Raw genomic sequence first — 19,220 nt, forward strand, 5'->3', positions numbered from 1 at the left:
CTGGCACGGTAACTCAGCGTATTCGATCAGAGGGTTAGCTGCCCTCAGTTAAAAAAAAAAAAAAAAAAAAAAAAAAAAAAAAAACTGAGTTAATGGATCAACGTCGAACTGAAACGGGTGTCTTGCCCCGAGCTGATGCAACGAACGAAAAAGAACAAAATGACATTTAAATTTAAAAAAAGAAGTGTTTGACTTCTATGCAAAAGGTTCTGAGATCAATACTTGTTTGGTGCTTAATATTTTCTTTATTTAAAAACAATATCGAAATGTCTTACTTAATGAATTTTATTCGTTTGAATATAATTTTTTTGAAATTTATAGTGGCAACTAAAATCGACCATACGGAAAGTATACGCTGTGGACCTTTACCTCTGCAAACTCTTCAAATTCGTGCAATGGTTTACTACATTTAATGCTGCACAATAACTGCGATGAACATCGAAACAAAATTAAGCCATTTATGGGGGGAAGGTATCAGTCAAGAAGATTTGTAAAAATCAAATTTTTGGGCCAAATAGTTTTTGTGAAATCGAATGATAAGTGTGTCAAAGCAGTCGGAAAATCATGTGTCTGCACAGGCGAGCAGTGCAGTGATGACAAAATCGCGCACAGGGCGGAATGCGGGTAGCACGTCTCTGTAACAGCGAAAGGGTTAATGCGGCCGTGGTGGCTTTAAGAATTGAACTATAGGAGAGAATACAATGGCATTACGTCATCCTTCCCAACCGAATCAGTGCATGTCTTCAGTCCACACTGATACGCAGACTTATACTATCAAGTTCTTTGTAAATTTTACCTAATTTTTTTAATCATTGAGATAACATAACCCATAAGTTTCATTTCGTTTCCTCTTCCACTTCTAGGAGCTTAGCTTTATTGTCAGGCAGTGTAAAAACCGAGGATAGAGGAAGCAGGCGGAGAGTACTTGTGTACGAGACACACCTGGGGCTAGCTGTCCGCAGGGGAAGGTGTTGCACTGCTCGTCCATGGTGACGTCGCCCTCGCAGTCGCGGCCCTTCAGCGTGGGCGGCGGGTTGTCGCAGCGCCTCTTGCGCTGCCCCCAGCCGCCCCCGCACGTGGCGCTGCACGACGTGGCCGGCCCCCACTCTGACCACCCGCCGTCCACGGCCGGACTGTCCACATCTGCACCACGCCACATTGCTGGACCATCACTGCGTTTCTCGTGTTTCCTGGAAATGTGCTCAATATTAACTGCATACAGGATGCATACGCACTTGGTACCAACAAATACATTTTCAAGCAACTTAACGTCCATAACTAAGGCTAAAGACAAGCTACGAACAAAAGTTTGTGCTATACATATGAATGCGCTAAAACAAGCTACAGATTAACATAGAAAGAAGGATCCTTTATTGTATGGATATATGATAGCGGAACAAACACTGGTAGAAGTTACATCTGTAAAATATCTGGGAGTATGCGTACGGAACGATTTCAAGTGGAATGATCATATGAAATTAATTGTTGGTAAGGCAGGTGCCAGGTTGAGATTCATTGGGAGAGTCTTTAGAAAATGTAGTCCATCAACAAAGGAGGTGGCTTACAAAACACTCGTTCGACCTATACTTGAGTGTTGCTCATCAGTATGGGATCCGTACCAGGTCGGTTGACGGAGGAAATAGAGCAGATCCAAAGAAGAGCGGCGCGTTTCGTCACAGGATTATTTGGTAAGCGTGACAGCGTTACGGAGATGTTTAGCAAACTCAAGTGGCAGACTCTACAAGAGAGGCGCTCTGCATCGCGGTGTAGCTTGCTGTCCAGGTTTCGAGAGGGTGCGTTTCTGGATGAGGTACCGAATATATTGTTTCCCCCTACTTATACCTCCCGAGGAGATCACGAATGTAAAATTAGAGAGATTCGAGCGAGCACGGAGGCTTTCCGGCAGTCGTTCTTCCCGCGAGCCATCCGCGACTGGAACAGGAGAGGGAGGTAATGACAGTGGCACGTAAAGTGCCCTCCGCGACACACCGTTGGGTGGCTTGCGGAGTATAAATGTAGATGTAAAAGTAGATTAAACCACAAAAGCAGCTGCAGCGTTCAAAATGCAGCCGGTAACGTAGGACTAATGTAGGTATAAATACACTGGTCTGCAGAACTTCAATGTAAGTAACATAGCTCGATGAAACGTGGACCAGACGTAGAAAGAACAGCTGCAGTATAGTACAGAAGGCAACTGAAAGTAATACACAGTGAGACGAACAGAACTGACATTTTTATTCAAAGACTGTACTGAAGTCACCATGATTTATGATGGTTCCCTGGATATCACAAAAGTCGGAACATGAATCTTAATAGGGTAAGTGATCACCACGGATGGCAATGAATCCTTTGCAATGTGCTCCCATCGTGACCACAAGGTTGGTAAGGAGTTCTTGTGGTAGGGCATTCCATTCTTCCTCCAGAGCTGTTGACAATTGTTGGATGGCCTTTGATGCAAGTAGATGTGCTGGAAGACGGCCCCCTAATGCATCGCGCATGTTATCAATGGGATATAAGTCAGGGGTATGGGCAGGCCAGACCATTCGCGAGTATCCTCTAGTTTTAAGAGCTCTTCCACCTGTACAATTCGACGTGGCCGTGCATTGTCATCCATATAAAAAGAAATTAGGGTTGAAAGCACCCCTGGAAAGACGCATATAGGAAAGAAGTACAGTTTCACAATAGCACTGACCAGTGAGTGTCATCGTGATCTGAGATTTAGGGGCTCGGCAAGTCCATGCAATATTACCCTCCCTGTATCACAAAACCTGGACCACCAAAACGATCATGTTCGACAATCCTGGACGTAGCCTCATGTGGAAAATAACATCGTCCAACACGTTCGTTTTGGTGGCCGAGATGTTATTATTTGGGGAGGCATAATGTTGCAAGGGCATACTGCCTTCCAAATCTTTGAAGGCTGTACACTCACCAGTCTTTTGAGGGGTGTATGCGTCCCTGACTTCGTTTTTCGGCATAAGAATGCGTGACCACATCGAATTTTACAGATGGAGGAACTCTTAAAACGAGAGAATACTCAGCGAATGGACTGGCCTGCTCGTTCTCCCGACTTAAATTCCATCGAGCACATGTGGCGTGCGTTGGGGACACGTATTGCAGCAAAATTAGAATTATATTAATACCTTTGGCTACTGACGGGCGCTGATATATATCAACGGGGACAGGTGAAAATGTGTGCCCCGACCGGGATCTCCTGCTTACCTAGCAGAAGCTCTGTCGATCTTTTTTTATCTTATTTTGTTCGTTTTCGTTCGTTTCGTCTGCTCGGGGCGGACGTCGCAAGACACCCGTTTCAGTCAGTCGTTGGTCCGTTAATTCAGTTTTTTTATTACAGAGGGCAGCTAACCCTCTGACCGAACACGCTGAGCTAACGCGCCGGCGAATCCATCTCAGCCACCGAGGGCACAGAGGATTGTGAGACTTCAGGGCCTATCTCGCGCACGAGTCCCGCGGGACCCACATTCTCACCTTAGATGTCCACACACGACATTCGTAGTGTCCCTACCCAACACACTCATTGCTCCTGGAAGACATTCTTACAAAGTCCCGTAAGAGTTCAGGTAATAAGTGTGGACCCGTACAGAAGAAGAAGGTCATGGCCGGTATTGCCACAACTATATACTTACATGTATATGATGTCTGTTCTTTCTGACATGTCCGAAAGAACCGACACCATTGATGGCCTGCAGCAACATGTACCAGCGACCATCCGTCAACTGTCACCGGCGCTGATAGGGGATTGGATCGCACTACCACAAAGACATCTTACCAACATTTTGGCTAGTATTGGAGCACGTTGCAGAGCATGTTTTATCATCCATGGTGATCATATACCCTATTAAGAACCGTGTCCAGCCTTCTGTAGTGTCCACAGGTCCATAATAAATCACGTTGCCTTCAGTATATTTTCTTTGAACAAAGTGTCATTTCTGTTCGCTCATTGCGTATTTCTTTTATTTACCTTATGTACTAGACTGTAGCAGTTCTTTCTATGTATGGTCCAAGTATCATCTAGCTATGTTACTTGGCAGTAATACATTACGCGAAAGCTACTTTAGTTCTTAAGTTTTGCATACCAGTTTAGCACACCAGACTCCTGGGTTTCTTGAAAACAGTGGATGTGGCGTCGGTTTAGACCGTGCGGTGGTATACACTGCTGTGTGGCCGTTGATGCATTTGGACATGATACGTCTCCCCAATGCATTCCGGACGTGCTCGATGGGATTTAAGTAGAGGGGAACGAACACGCCAGCTCATTTGTCGAATATCCTCTCGTGTCAAGAGCACTTCCACTTGCGCTGTTCGATGCGGTCGCACAGTTTGATCCATAAAAAAACAGTCAGTGCCGAATACACCCTACTAAGATCCATGCCCAAGCTTATGCATTGTTCAGGGAACCATCATGAATTGCCGTGACTTCAGTGTTAATACTATCTCTCAGTAAAAGTGTCATTTCTGTTCATTTCACTGCGTGTTTCTATCGGCTATCTTCTGGCACTGTCTGTCTGTAGCAGCAATTCTTTCTTTGTATGGTCCAGAGTTTCATCGAGCAATGTTACTTGGTAGTGAAAGTTTTGCACAGCGGTGTATATTACGACAGTTGAAAATGGGTGAAGACCCACAACGAATCTTGGCATAAAATGAGCTATACAATAATGTTGCTGGTTGCTATATTTCTTTACACGATAATTCACCTTACATTCTTCATGTTTATTTCCTTTGTACAGCTCTGCTATACATTCCTTCCACCTTTCAGCCTTCTCTTCTTTGCTTAGTACTGTCTCGGCAACTGAGCTCTGGATATTCGTAAAGCTTCTTCTCCTTTCTTCAAAGATTTCTATTTTCCCTCAGTCATGCATGCTGCACAGCGGGCAGGAAATATTATCTCGCTATGATGTGCAGTGGCAACGGCCTTGCCGCAGTTGATACACCGGTTCCCGTGAGATCACCGAAGTTAAGCACTGTCGGGCGTGACCGGCGCTTGGATGGGTGACCATCAGCCGCCATGCGCTGTTGCCGTTTTTCGGGGTGCACTCAGCCTCGTGATGCCAACTGAGGAGCTACTCGACTCAATAGTGGCGGCTTCGGTCAAGAATTCCATCATAACGACCGGGAGAGCGTTGTGCTCACCCCACACCCCTCCTATCCGCATCCTCCTTTGAGGATGACACGGCGGTCGGATGGTCCCGGTAGGCCACTCGTGACCTGAAGACGGAGTGCTTTATAATGTGCAGCAGGAGGAGTGCATCGTGAGGAAGGTAAGGCCATTCCAATTCCTGTTCTTTGGCTGTACATATTGTGGGATCAGTCTCTCTGTTATTCACCGTCTTAAGATTTAAATAACCTTGGAGATGTGGTAACAGGCTGAACAGTGTACACACGCAGCGTCTGCAAAAGTGAATCTGGCAAGATGGCTACAGTCGCGAATGGTTCGCAGAGAGAACGATTTCTGGTAAACCTACATTCGTGTTCAAATCTCTCTAATTTCATCTTTATGTAATTTTTGCGAGATATACATAGGAGGAGGCAATATGTATATTGGTTGACATTTCTAGGAACGTACGCTCTCGGAATTTGACAGTGAACCACAGCTTGACGCAGAACGCGTCTCTGGCAGCGTCTGACGCTGGATTTGCCTGAGCATCCTCTTGACGCTTCCTGTAAGGAATCACGCTGCTCGTTATTGGAATTTCTTTATTTGCTCCACCAGTCCTGTCTAGTAAGGATCCCAGACTGAAGAGCATAATTCCAGTATTGGTCGAACGAAGCCTTTGTGAGTGGACAACATTTCCTAAGCATTCTTTCAGTGAATCTCGGTCTGGCATCTGCCTTGCCAACGATTAGTTTGATGTGGTTATTCCTCTTCAGATCGTCCCATTCCAAAACTCCCAGCTATTTTATGGATGTGACTGCTTTCAGTGATTGTTCTGCAATTCTGTAATCATACATAATGCGTCTTTCTGCCTATTTCTGCGCAATATGTTACATTCGCCTCAGTTGTCAGTTGCTCCACCAGGCGTCGGTTCTCTGCAGCTCTTCCTTTTTTTCGCTGCTATTTTGTAGCTTGCACTAAATGATTTATGCATATCGTGAAAAGTAATGGTCCTGTAACACTCCCTTGGACTACGCCCGAAGTTACTTTAACGTATGAAGCTTTCGCTCCAATGAGAATGAAATACTGTATTCTGTTTATTAGAAACTTTTGAATCCAATCACACAGCTTGTCTAATATTCCATACATTCGTATTTTGTTCAATGCACGGCAGTGTGGAACTGTATCGAAAACCTTCCCGAAGTCCAGGGACGCGGCATCTACTGCTTTCCGGGTCTCGTGAACGTGGAAGGAGAGCCACTGCGCTCACGGAACTGCAGTGAGAATGCAGGTTTACTTTTATCTCCTTTACGCTACTATCTGTACATAGCGACGTCTTCTGCTGAAAAGTGAATTGAGGCAGCGATTCTTATTAAAAAAATTGTGCCACTCAAGAGGGTTATGCAAAACATTTTTTTGAGTATTTTCTTTAATGAAAACTGTCTTGGAATTGTCGCGTTAACGGTCTTGTGCGTAAATTTGTTAAATAAGGACAAAATCCCGTGTATCTCATGCTGAATAGTGAATGCTGCTTTAATTCGCGTACTGTCACTCAGTTATATACAATGTCACAATATTTTGAAAAAAATCTATTTTTTCATGGGGAGTACTCTCAGTACAAAAAACGAGTTGTTCAAGTGTCTCAGAATCCTAATACTCTCATCCCCATACACGTAGGCCTACTCTCTCATGCGAATTATGATTAATGGTATGGAATTATTCATTCAATGACAAATACTCTTAGTGACCAGACGAAAAAATGTTTTACACTTCTTTAACCTTAGTACAGAAAGTCTGCACACTATTTCACTGAACGAAAAAAAGTGATAAATTCGAGGTTTTCAATTCTAAACTGAAATACTTCCTTTTGGAATCCTGTTTTTATTCTGTCCTGTTACGAATTATTTATTGCGTAAACCGTCGTATATTTTTACGTTTTTATAGTTTCATTTTTGGTTTCTAAATTTTTTTATCAAAATTTTGTGAATTATGTACGCGTAAGAACTCGTTCCAAAACCAAGTCCCATCCTCGCAGACTAGGTGGATTATTGGTAATCAAAGATCCCCTGAATTCACTGTCAGAAATACAAAGCCTTTCGTTACCATTATTTATTCATTGACATACTGTTATTATTGTAATTCTTCAGGCTTTCCCGGCGATCTGTTGACTTCTTGAAGTGTCAGTGACGACACTGATACGCAGCAGAACACCCGATACTTCTTTCGTCACTATCATTATTACTTAAATTTATTTATCATTATTATAAATAAATTATTATTATTATTAGGTGCGATTGGATTCTATTGGATCTCGTAAAACAGGGACAGTGAAACACCCAGAGAAACCAGTACTCCAACGACTGAGCAGTGCTGTTGCATGGAGGTAACAGCCGGTGTGGGCCAGGGCGTACTATCGATTCCGGAATACTGGTTTTTCTCCCTGTTTCACTCTCTCTGTTAATGCTTATCGCTAAAACGAATATCGCACTAGACCAATCTTGGACCGCTCTATCAAATGGGCACGTGAAATTCAGCTTTAAAAATCGTTTTGTTTGTGCGGAAAATAAACCTACGCTTTCCGTGACATCGTGAATCGCATGATAGATATGATGAGCAGTATTTGTTAGGAATGATTCAAGCTAAACATTGCAAAAAACGAAATTGCAACTTCGGAATAAGAGCGAAAATGCGCCGAGAACTCAGAGGGACACCATATATATATCCGCGAGGGGAGTTCAGTACATATTGCAACGTATTTTTTTCTCAGTCAGTTTCGGTTGAAAAAAATGCAGAATTTGCTGTGTAAACATTGTGGAACATTCCCGCTCCATCCCTATAGTCTTATGAAGTTCAGATAATTGGTGACGCTATACGTAGCCCTCACAATGGCGTCTATAACGGAGGTGCGCTCCAAGTAGACAGCTGTCAGTGATTTTCTTTTGGCGGAAAACCAGAGTATCGCAGATATTCATTTGCGCTTGTAGACTGTCTACAGAGACATGGCAGTGAACAAAAGCACGGTGATTCATTGGGCGAGGCCTCTCTCATAATCGCAAAAAGATCGCACAAACCTGTCCACTCTCCCGTGTGCCGGCCATCCACATACGGCTGTGACTCTTGCAATGCTGGTACGTGCGGACACTCTCATTCGAATAGATCACAGATCACGATCAAACACCTCGTTGAGCAACTGGACGTCTATGACTGTAGTACTGACGCACTCGTCCACCAGTTGGGGTACTAAAAGATGTGTGCCCTTTGTGGTCCCTCACCGCCTCCCAGGACACCATAAAGAGCAATGAAGGACCGTCGGTGTGGAACTGCTTGTGCGTTACGAAGGAGGTTATCAATGCAGCAAGTCGTTGGCTTCGACACAGACCCAGTAAAGTAAAGTAGGCCCTCATAGTAAGATGGCGTATGGCCGTCACATTGAACGGAGATTCTGTGGAAAATAGAATTTTGTAGCCGCAAGACTAGAGAATAATATGGGGCATTGGAATCCTGAACAAAACCAATCCGATTTCAGGAAAAAAAAATGTGTTGCATTACTTACTGGACGCTCTTGTGTGTCTACATATATTAATACTAAGTGACAGGGATAACAGGTAAGACAAATTAGGGTGATTTATGGTTCATGCTAGCTGTCTTTTTCCATAATGGAATAGTACAAAGATTGCATAATGATTGTAAAATGTAGACTCTGCATAGTAGAGCACAACGCTCTCTGGCAGTGAAGGTTAATAATTTTGCACGCACGCAGTGTTCTGGCTCACGTGTGGAGTTTTGTCACCTGGCTGCATACTCCCCCCCACTATCACGCCACGTTGTCAGAATAAGAAGAGGGAGGAACTGCGATCTCACCGGATTTCAGGGGCGTGCAACTGAGCAAGGAACATTGAGCACGTTGCATGCGGCTTGGTTTCATATTGTATTTACAATACGATTTAATTATTTTTTGCATCCTGAAGACATAATAAAATTTACATCTGACAGCAAAGGGGCAGATGCATACAATTTCGCAGATCTCTGCCACTTAGAATGTCACGTAATCCTGTTCAATTATATTCATAATCGAAAAAAACTTTTCACACACACACACACACACACACACACACACACACACACACATGTTGATGAAAACATTGTACTACGTTTGCAACCTAACTAATAATAGTTGAGAACACTTCCGAGGAACACAACGTAGATCTCCCGAACAGTTAGAATTGCACTGCACATCGATCAGTTCCATCTGCACACATGCAGGGGCACTTTAAACTGAAACGGCAAATGGTTTCAAACACAGCTCAAAAACAGATTTTAGACTGGCAGTGTTCTCAAATCGTTTAGAAAACTACTCCTGTAATTCTTTCAACGCTACTATGAGTACTTCACAAGTCGCGTTATCTTTAAAGCTAGTGAGCTCATGGAAATGGTCAATTTTTTGTCAGAAGTTGCTCCTTCTATAATGTGATTTTCTATTTATATGCATTCCCACCAAATAACAAATAAGTTGTTTCTCAGCTTGCAACGCCTTACTGTGGATACTGTGTAATCAAGCCCACTTAAAGTGCTGGGTCTACAGTACATTCTGGATGTTCTAATTATCGTTTTTGATTTCATAAATTCAACATTAGCGGGTCTTAATCGAATAATGTTCCAGGCATACATATTGACTTAGCCAATGGTTTTTGCAGTAATATATAACGTCTCCATACTATGTAGCAGCTGATGATCTAATAACGCTTGTGGTTTCAGAACATTTACTATTCGTAGCACGTGTTCCACCATGTGCTCCACGCCTGCTAATTTAGCACAAAGTGCATACTGCTTGGCAGAACAATGAACCCAATGCAAATAGTCTCTCGACTGTTGTAATTTCTTGCTCTTTCATCAACAAATAAATCTTTAAATTCTTTTTTCATGGTGTTGTAATGCCATTCCATAGCAGATTTGCAGTACCCGTCGACTATACGACTGCATAATACACTCCTGGAAATGGAAAAAAGAACACATTGACACCGGTGTGTCAGACCCACCATACTTGCTCCGGACACTGCGAGAGGGCTGTACAAGCAATGATCACACGCACGGCACAGCGGACACACCAGGAACCGCGGTGTTGGCCGTCGAATGGCGCTAGCTGCACAGCATTTGTGCACCGCCGCCGTCAGTGTCAGCCAGTTTGCCGTGGCATACGGAGCTCCATCGCGGTCTTTAACACTGGTAGCATGCCGCGACAGCGTGGACGTGAAGCGTATGTGCAGTTGACGGACTTTGAGCGAGGGCGTGTAGTGGGCATGCGGGAGGCCGGGTGGACGTACCGCCGAATTGCTCAACACGTGGGGCGTGAGGTCTCCACAGTACATCGATGTTGTCGCCAGTGGTCGGCGGAAGGTGCACGTGCCCGTTGACCTGGGACGGACCGCAGCGACGCACGGATGCACGCCAAGACCGTAGGATCCTACGCAGTGCCATAGGGGACTGCACCGCCACTTCCCAGCAAATTAGGGACCCTGTTGCTCCTGGGGTATCGGCGAGGACCATTCGCAACCGTCTCCTTGATGCTGGGCTACGGTCCCGCACACCGTTAGGCAGTCTTCCGCTCACGCCCCAACATCGTGCAGCCCGCCTCCAGTGATGTCGCGACAGGCGTGAATGGAGGGACGAATGGAGACGTGTCGTCTTCAGCGATGAGAGTCGCTTCTGCCTTGGTGCCAATGATGGTCGTATGCGTGTTTGGCGCCGTGCAGGTGAGCGCCACAATCAGGACTGCATACGACCGAGGCACACAGGGCCAACACCCGGCATCATGGTGTGGGGAGCGATCTCCTACACTGGCCGTACACCTCTGGTGACCGTCGAGGGGACACTGACTAGTGCACGGTACATCCAAACCGTCATCGAACCCATCGTTCTACCATTCCTAGACCGGCAAGGGAACTTGCTGTTCCAACAAGACAATGCACGTCCGCATGTATCCCGTGCCACCCAATGTGCTCTAGAAGGTGTAAGTCAACTACCCTGGCCAGCAAGATCTCCGGATCTGTCCCCCATTGAGCATGTTTGGGACTGGATGAAGCGTCGTCTCACGCGGTCTGCACGTCCAGCACGAACGCTGGCCCAACTGAGGCGCCAGGTGGAAATGGCATGGCAAGCCGTTCCACAGGACTACATCCAGCATCTCTACGATCGTCTCCATGGGAGAATAGCAGCCTGCATTGCTGCGAAAGGTGGATATACACTGTACTAGTGCCGACATTGTGCATGCTCTGTTGCCTGTGTCTGTGTGACTGTGGTTCTGTCAGTGTGATCATGTGATGTATCTGATCCCAGGAATGTGTCAATAAAGTTTCCCCTTCCTGGGACAATGAATTCACGGTGTTCTTATTTCAATTTCCAGGAGTGTAGATACCGAGAATTCTCATCCTTACCTACTGCGATTCATTTTTCAAGATTGGATGATAGATTGCTATACTGCCTCTTTTTGTGCAAACAACGATTGAAACTGGGAACTACCTTTATACCACGAATAAATAGCAAGATAAAGAGCGTTTACACCACGGTTCTAACACAACGATTCTTTGGATCTGAAGAAAATCAAGCCAAAAACGAAATGTTTCCCCAAATGCGGGAAGAAACAGTGTCACTTCACATTGTTAAATGAAACGTCGCTGCGTAACGAGTAGTTCAGGGAAGGACCGAGCGAAGCCGAGACTAGCCGAGACATACTAAGTCTCATAGTGAACGCGTGTAGCACATCGTGCATGTATGAAGTTCGCAGGCTGTGGCACACCCTGTCCTATGAAGTGGAAGGGCATGGGAAACGCTAGAGGAGTGTGTAGTGATGTAGACAACTTCATAGGCTTGAGCACTTTATCGCTGTACATTAATACAAATATAGGGGAAGCGAACTCGAATACCAGCTCTTGGAACAGACGTTGTATTGCTCAGTTAGGGAAGTTGACAGGAACCAAATCACAAAAATGACCTCTCAAATTCGTGTTGTCTATGCGTGAAAGAGAAAATTGGAGATGTGACAGCTGAAAGCATTAAGCCTGAGAGTCACCTTACAGAACTTCATAGCCTACGAAATACTGTGAAAACAAATTATCAAAACACTGTCCAAAATAATCCGTTTCAGCAAAGAAGGACAAAACTCTCTCAAAGCCACTTATAAGGAAGAAGCAAAAGTATTAAACGAGAATATTATCCGTGAAATTTACGCTAGAAAAGAAATTACTAAGAATAAAAGCCACTGAGTATCATCGCCCGAACCAAATGGCAATAGAGAAACGCAAAATAAGCATATAGTACAGTAGGTGCAGCTGTTAATTGCGCAATATAAACACTGCATTACTTTCCAAGGAAAGTAGATTGGGTTTAGCGTTGTGTCGACATCGAGGTCATCAGAGACGGAGCCCAAGCTCGGATGGTTTCAGGGACGGGGAAGGAAATCGTCCATGCCCTTTCAAAGGAACCATCGCGGCATTTGCCTAGAGAGGTTTAGGGAAATCACGGAAAACCTAAATCTGGATAGTCGGACGCGGGTTTGAACCGTCGTCCTCCCAAACGCGAGTCCATTGTGCTAACCACTGCCTCACATCGCTCGGTTGCATTTTTTTTTTTTTTTCATTGAGAACATTCTTTTTGACTCCATTCTCGGACGTAGGCATAACCGACTCGCTCGTTATTATCTTTGGAAGCGTCTGAGTAAACGAGTCTAAAATGTCGCTACACTTGAGCGGCCTAATGTAATGCACAGCGATAAAAATCGAGATCTATATTGTCTTTGTTGGAGCAGCGAAAGTTCATCTTGGCTACTAGTTGGCGAATTCATTATGGTGGTGTGGGGTGAGTGGGTCGTTAAGTGGGAGCCTTGCATGTAGATCGTCGGGAGACATTTGAAACTCTTGTTGGAGATTTTCAAGTTGTACTGCCGCTGGTCGTCCAGTTATAAGGCAGTTTATGACTAATCGGGCAACAAGCCGTAAAAAAAGAAAAAAGGGAGAAGTGTCCAGGTAATGAGCTGGCTGCCATGCTAGGCAAAGAATCAGCGATGATGGAAACGCCAGAACTAGACTTTCAAAGAGATGAATTAAAGACACAGTTGGGACGCTGCACCCTGAAGAAATGAGAAGAAGAATGGCAAAATACTACACAGTACAACGAAGTATAACATTCAAGAACACGACCAAGATCTGACAAACATCGCTGAGAACCTCAAAAATTGAAGTTATTGCCTTATGCATTATGCGAACTGGACATAATAAAATTGTTCATGAAGAACAACCCCCGTATTGCGTCTTTGGAGCAAACCTAATAGTTTTGCACATTGTCAAAGATTATACAGCTCTACATGACATGCGATGTCACTTGGACCTAGGAAACCACTTAGCCCAGATTCTATGGGCTGACTCGCCTTCACGGGATTCCTTTCTTCATACCAGTGTGCGATTTGCAGGGGGGGGATTTTCCTCCTCTGCGTCAGACCATCCCCTCCTCTGGTTTTAGTTTATGCATGCCAACCTGGGATGTTCATTTCCCACACACGGGAGTAAAACTTTACATATAATTTAAATTTGTGGAGCCGAACACAAAGTTTTTGATAAGTCTTCTATCATCAGAATAAGTACAGCTTTTCTCAAATGTGCCTCTACTTTTTGAATTCCCCTCGTATATCTCTACCCGTATGTAGATGATTTTGTAAATAAGCTTTACCTGTAATGTACTTTTAAAGATATAAGAAGCGATGGCTTTTCTGATAGTACATGTGCGTCAATAGTGAGTTTCGGCATTAACATCTACACTCCCGGAAATTGAAATAAGAACACCGTGAATTCATTGTCCCAGGAAGGGGAAACTTTATTGACACATTCCTGGGGTCAGATACATCACATGATCACACTGACAGAACCACAGGCACATAGACACAGGCAACAGAGCATGCACAATGTCGGCACTAGTACAGTGTATATCCACCTTTCGCAGCAATGCAGGCTGCTATTCTCCCATGGAGACGATCGTAGAGATGCTGGATGTAGTCCTGTGGAACGGCTTGCCATACCATTTCCACCTGGCGCCTCAGTTGGACCAACGTTCGTGCTGGACGTGCAGACCGCGTGAGACGACGCTTCATCCAGTCCCAAACATGCTCAATGGGGGACAGATCCGGAGATCTTGCTGGCCAGGGTAGTTGACTTACACCTTCTAGAGCACGTTGGGTGGCACGGGATACATGCGGACGTGCATTGTTCTGTGGGAACAGCAAGTTCCCTTGCCGGTCTAGGAATGGTAGAACGATGGGTTCGATGACGGTTTGGATGTACCGTGCACTATTCAGTGTCCCCTCGACGATCACCAGAGGTGTACGGCCAGTGTAGGAGATCGCTACCCACACCATGATGCCGGGTGTTGGCCCTGTGTGCCTCGGTCGTATGCAGTCCTGATTGTGGCCCTCACTTGCACGGCGCCAAACACGCATACGACCATCATTGGCACCAAGGCAGAAGCGACTCTCATCGCTGAAGACGACACGTCTCCATTCGTCCCTCCATTCACGCCTGTCGCGACACCACTGGAGGCGGGCTGCACGATGTTGGGGCGTGAGCGGAAGACGGCCTAACGGTGTGCGGGACCGTAGCCCTGCTTCATGGAGACGGTTGCGAATGGTCCTCGCCGATACCCCAGGAGCAACAGTGTCCCTAATTTACTGGGAAGTGGCGGTGCGGTCCCCTACGGTACTGCGTAGGATCCTACGGTCTTGGCGTGCATCCGTGCGTCGCTGCGGTCCGGTCCCAGGTCGACGGGCACGTGCACCTTCCGCCCACCACTGGCGACAACATCGATGTACTGTGGAGACCTCACGCCCCACGTGTTGAGCAATTCGGCGGTACGTCCACCCGGCCTCCCGCATGCCCACTATACGCCCTCGCTCAAAGTCCGTCAACTGCACATACGGTTCACGTCCACGCTGTCGCGGCATGCTACCAGTGTTAAAGACTGCGATGGAGCTCCGTATGCCACGGCAAACTGGCTGACACTGACGGCGGCGGTGCACAAATGCTGCGCAGCTAGCGCCATTCGACGGCCAACACCGCGGTTCCTGGTGTGTCCGCTGTGCCGTTCGTGTGATCATTGCTTGTACAGCCCTCTCGCAGTGTCCGGAGCAAGTATGGTGGGTCTGACACACCGGTGTCAATGTGTTCTTTTTTCCATTTCCAGGAGTGTATTTATAAATAGCTGTTTAACTTAGCGTAACGCCACGGTCCAAGCTAGCAACACATATAATTCTACTATCCCCGTAAGGCATCCCGCCCCCCCCCCCCCCCACACACTGGTAAAAGCACAAATCGCACCCTGCTTCATACTGAACCACTCCCATTCATAGGCAGCCAAATTACTCAGTGGCACCACCAACACACCTCGTTAGATCTCTTGCCTCCCACAACGTATTCGTCGCTTTAATCGGCTTACCCACACAACTCTGTGCACTACCTGGTGCGAGTCTACACCTATGGCTGAGTGCTAGGTTGGATACTGGGCAGAGTTACCGCCACCTTTGGTGAGATCCTCTTCAAGGTATTAGAGTGACCCTACAACGCCACGCCAATCGTCTTCGCCTCTGGACTGAGACCAGCCTCGTTTTATAAGAAGATATAATCTAAGTACTTGCCCAGGAGCATTTTCATCCACAGATCTCTTCCACTCCTGTTCTACCTCAGCAGGCATTGGTGCACCCATGTAGGTGGCACCTTTGCCACTTTAGCTGGCCATCACTCCTGTACCTCGGGGCGTCGTCTCCGTGCAGGTGACTAGATATGAGAGCACTGCAAGCACTTGCCCTGTCTGCATGGTGTTCACTCACCCATGGTGTACGAGAAAGAGGGAGCATAAACTACACAAGACTTGGCAAAAGTTGCTGAAAATCAGCGACACTACCTTGCCAAATGCCACAGCCGCTTGTGCGACTCGCGTAGCCACAGAGCAATCACTTGGATGTGCAAAAAAGAGAAATAATCATGTGGCATTGTTGGCCAGGAGGCCCCAACCGGGGAAGTTCGCCCGACGAGTGCAAGGTTTATTTCAGCCGATGCTACGTTGGGCGACTTGCATGCCAATGATGAGAATGAAATGATGTTGATGAGGACAACACAACACCAGTCCACAAGCGAAGAAAATCTCCAGCCGGACCAGGTTTAGAAATGGCTCAAATGGCTCTCAGCACTATGGGACTTAACAGCTGAGGTCACCAGTCCCCTAGATTTAGAACTACTTAAACCTAACTAACCTAAGGACATCACACACATCCATGCCCGAGGCAGGATTCGAACCTGCGATTGTAGCGGTGTCGCGGTTCCAGACTGAAGCGCCTAGAACCGCAGGGCCACACCAGCCGGCGGTCGTGTTTTTCATGGAGGGGGTTGCACCCCTTGTTGTTTTGCGTGGCACTATTACAGCAGTTGCCTACGTTGATATAAGCATCTTCTGCCTTCCCACGGTTCCCGCCAATTCAGGGATGGCGATTGCATCTTTCAACACGATCGAGCACCTCTTCAAAATGCGTACCCTGTGGCGAAATAATTACACTACAATAACATCCCTGTAATGGACTGGCCTGCACAGAGTCCGGACCTGAATCCTATAGAATACCTTTGGGAAGTTTTGGAACCCCGACTGCGTGCCAGGCCACACTGACCGACATCGATACCTCTCCTCAGTGCAGCACTCGGTGAAGAATGGGCTGCCACCGCCAAGAAACCTTCCAGCACCTGATTGAAAGTATGCCTGCGAGAGTGGACGCTGTCATCAAGACTAAAGGTTGGCCAACACCATAATGAATTCCAGCATTACCGATGGATGGCGCCACGAACTTGTAAGTCACTTTCAGTCAGAAGTTCGGATACCTTTGATCAAATAGCGTATAAAAGAAACCGCTGAAGATGTAGAAAATAATGATTATGTTGGATTGAAGAGTACAACTGGCAAGTAATAGTAATCAAAGAGAAACGTATAAAATTACATTTTGAATTTCTGTGCACACACGTCATTCCATAACTGATCTATTTCCCTAACATAGCCTAATAATTACTATGTATTTTGAAAACATGGATAGCCTAATGGCAACACTTTCAAAAATTAAGAAAGTTTAAAAAAGACGGTCAAATGTTTTGTGAAATGATTTGTCTAAAATTAAGAAATAAAACAGATTAAAGAAACATTTGATACACATCTGAATGGTGCTCAAAAACAAATATAGCAAATGAGACTGCGCTGTCTGCATAATTCACCACACAAATATCCTTTAGTATTCTTTAAAAGCCTAAGATTCTACGTTAGACACTGAACTTCAAACTCTCAATGGGGCCTCATTTGATTTCGAGCATCTTTCAGAGACGTGGCAAATGCTTTTCTCATCTGTTTTATTTCTTACTTTTAGACAAATAATTTCACACAACATTTGACTTTTTTATTTAAATTTTTCCATGGGCAGTTAAATATCAACCAATGTAACTTTTTATGCGCCTTGAAGAGATTAACTTTCTGACACTTCATTCACAACTAGCACACGCTGTTCGTGAAATATTTGTTTTCCATCAAACGGAAACTATCCTGATTACTATCAAGCAACTAAACCTTCCCTCTCTCGCTTCTTTTTTTTTTTTTTTTTTTTTTTTTTTTTTGGAACTAGGCGCTACTCTAGTCAGTTTGATACCCCATTTGTCCATTTTCCGCATTTCAATTGCTTACGAAAACCCAAATAAAATAAGTTTCCCTCAAATCATTATTTATTCAGATTACACTCAAACTATTAATTTTATTTCATTAAGTAAAAGCCACCGCCGAATTTTTTATTCAAAAACAATGCATACAGTCACTCTACCCATAACTGAAAAGTTTCCAATTTTTGATACGTGGTTTACTAGTAGTGCATTTGCCCATTTCATGTTCAAAGTAGTTGCGTTTTACTGAGTAGAAGGAAGGATAAAGTTTAAAATTCTAACGCTAATCATGTCTTTCGGGAGGAACCGTAGCCGCTGGGCAGGGAATCAATCTTGGACTGATGTGATTTGAAGCAACGGAAAATCTAAGTCAGGATGGGTCGACGAGGATTTTAATTCCCACTCCTTAACGAGTTCGGTGTGTTAATCATTGCCCTGCTTTATTTTGCTGTTTAATACAAGTACATTCGACACACTGGCTACATTGCTACATTTCTCGAGTATCGTTAAAGTCGTCCACCTGCAAGGCTCAAAAACTTTCACGGTTGCGTAATCGGGAGCGCGTATCAGTGCATACGTGGAGAAAACAAGAACAAATGTTTTAATCTCGGGACAGAGCCTGGACGCCATCGGTAACTTACCTGGAGGCTCGCAGTTTGCGGTCCACATCATCTCCCCATCCTCAATGCCCACGCTAAAAAAGTACGCCACAAGTGGCTCCTTGGTGTCCACCGCCAGGAACAGCAGCCCATTCCACCACACCAACAGTTTCGTCTCTGTCCACCTACACAGAGTGGCAAATAACTTGGGCAGTAAAATAAAACTAGGAATAAACTGGTTACTACATAAACGAAACAAAAATGACGAGTTCCAGCATGCTGGAGTAGCTTGGGTCAGCAACTTCTGTCAATCAGTAGAAAGCAAAACCGGTGTAAGTTGCAAATTGGTTGTCATTTGCTATCCAGTTGTGTGTGACCGTTTATTAAAACTCCCTTTCTCTCAGGAACAGATGGACATCTGAAGTTGAAATATTTTTGGAAGTGTAAAAATTTTAAGCTTCTACGTCAATGTAATCAAAAGATAGAGCCTTTTGTCACATATTTGTACACCTTGCCATTATTGATATCGATAATAGGCAAAACTCACCGAAATTCTCTTGTCCCGGGTGGATGAACTATCTGTACACATAAATAAGTTCCTTCGAAACCTTCGGTGCGCGCGAGTCCTGCTTGCACTTATCTGGATTTTTTAAATTAAAAACACATTTATTTCTAGACGTAATTCCTTGTTAACTGCACTTTTTCCAACGTACTACCAGTGACTAAGCGCGATTCTGAGAGGTCTGTATGTCTTTCATTTGCCATAAGCTTATTAGACGCAACACTTTT

The 19,220-nt window shown here is 45.2% G+C and overlaps 1 protein-coding gene across 1 annotated transcript in view; it reads right to left on the reverse strand.

Moving 5' to 3' along the window:
* The window catches only part of LOC126278785 (uncharacterized), a 268,939-nt gene that overhangs the window by 23,171 nt on the left and 226,548 nt on the right, over positions 1 to 19,220 (reverse strand). The window contains exons 18-19 of the mRNA XM_049979062.1: positions 18,474 to 18,616; positions 943 to 1,143 (exon numbers count right to left, since the gene is read on the reverse strand). Coding sequence (XP_049835019.1) covers positions 943 to 1,143; positions 18,474 to 18,616 — 344 coding nt within the window. The remainder of the gene's footprint in view (positions 1 to 942; positions 1,144 to 18,473; positions 18,617 to 19,220) is intronic.

Source organism: Schistocerca gregaria, chromosome 6 (assembly GCF_023897955.1).
Source record: "Schistocerca gregaria isolate iqSchGreg1 chromosome 6, iqSchGreg1.2, whole genome shotgun sequence".
NCBI lineage: Eukaryota > Metazoa > Arthropoda > Insecta > Orthoptera > Acrididae > Schistocerca > Schistocerca gregaria.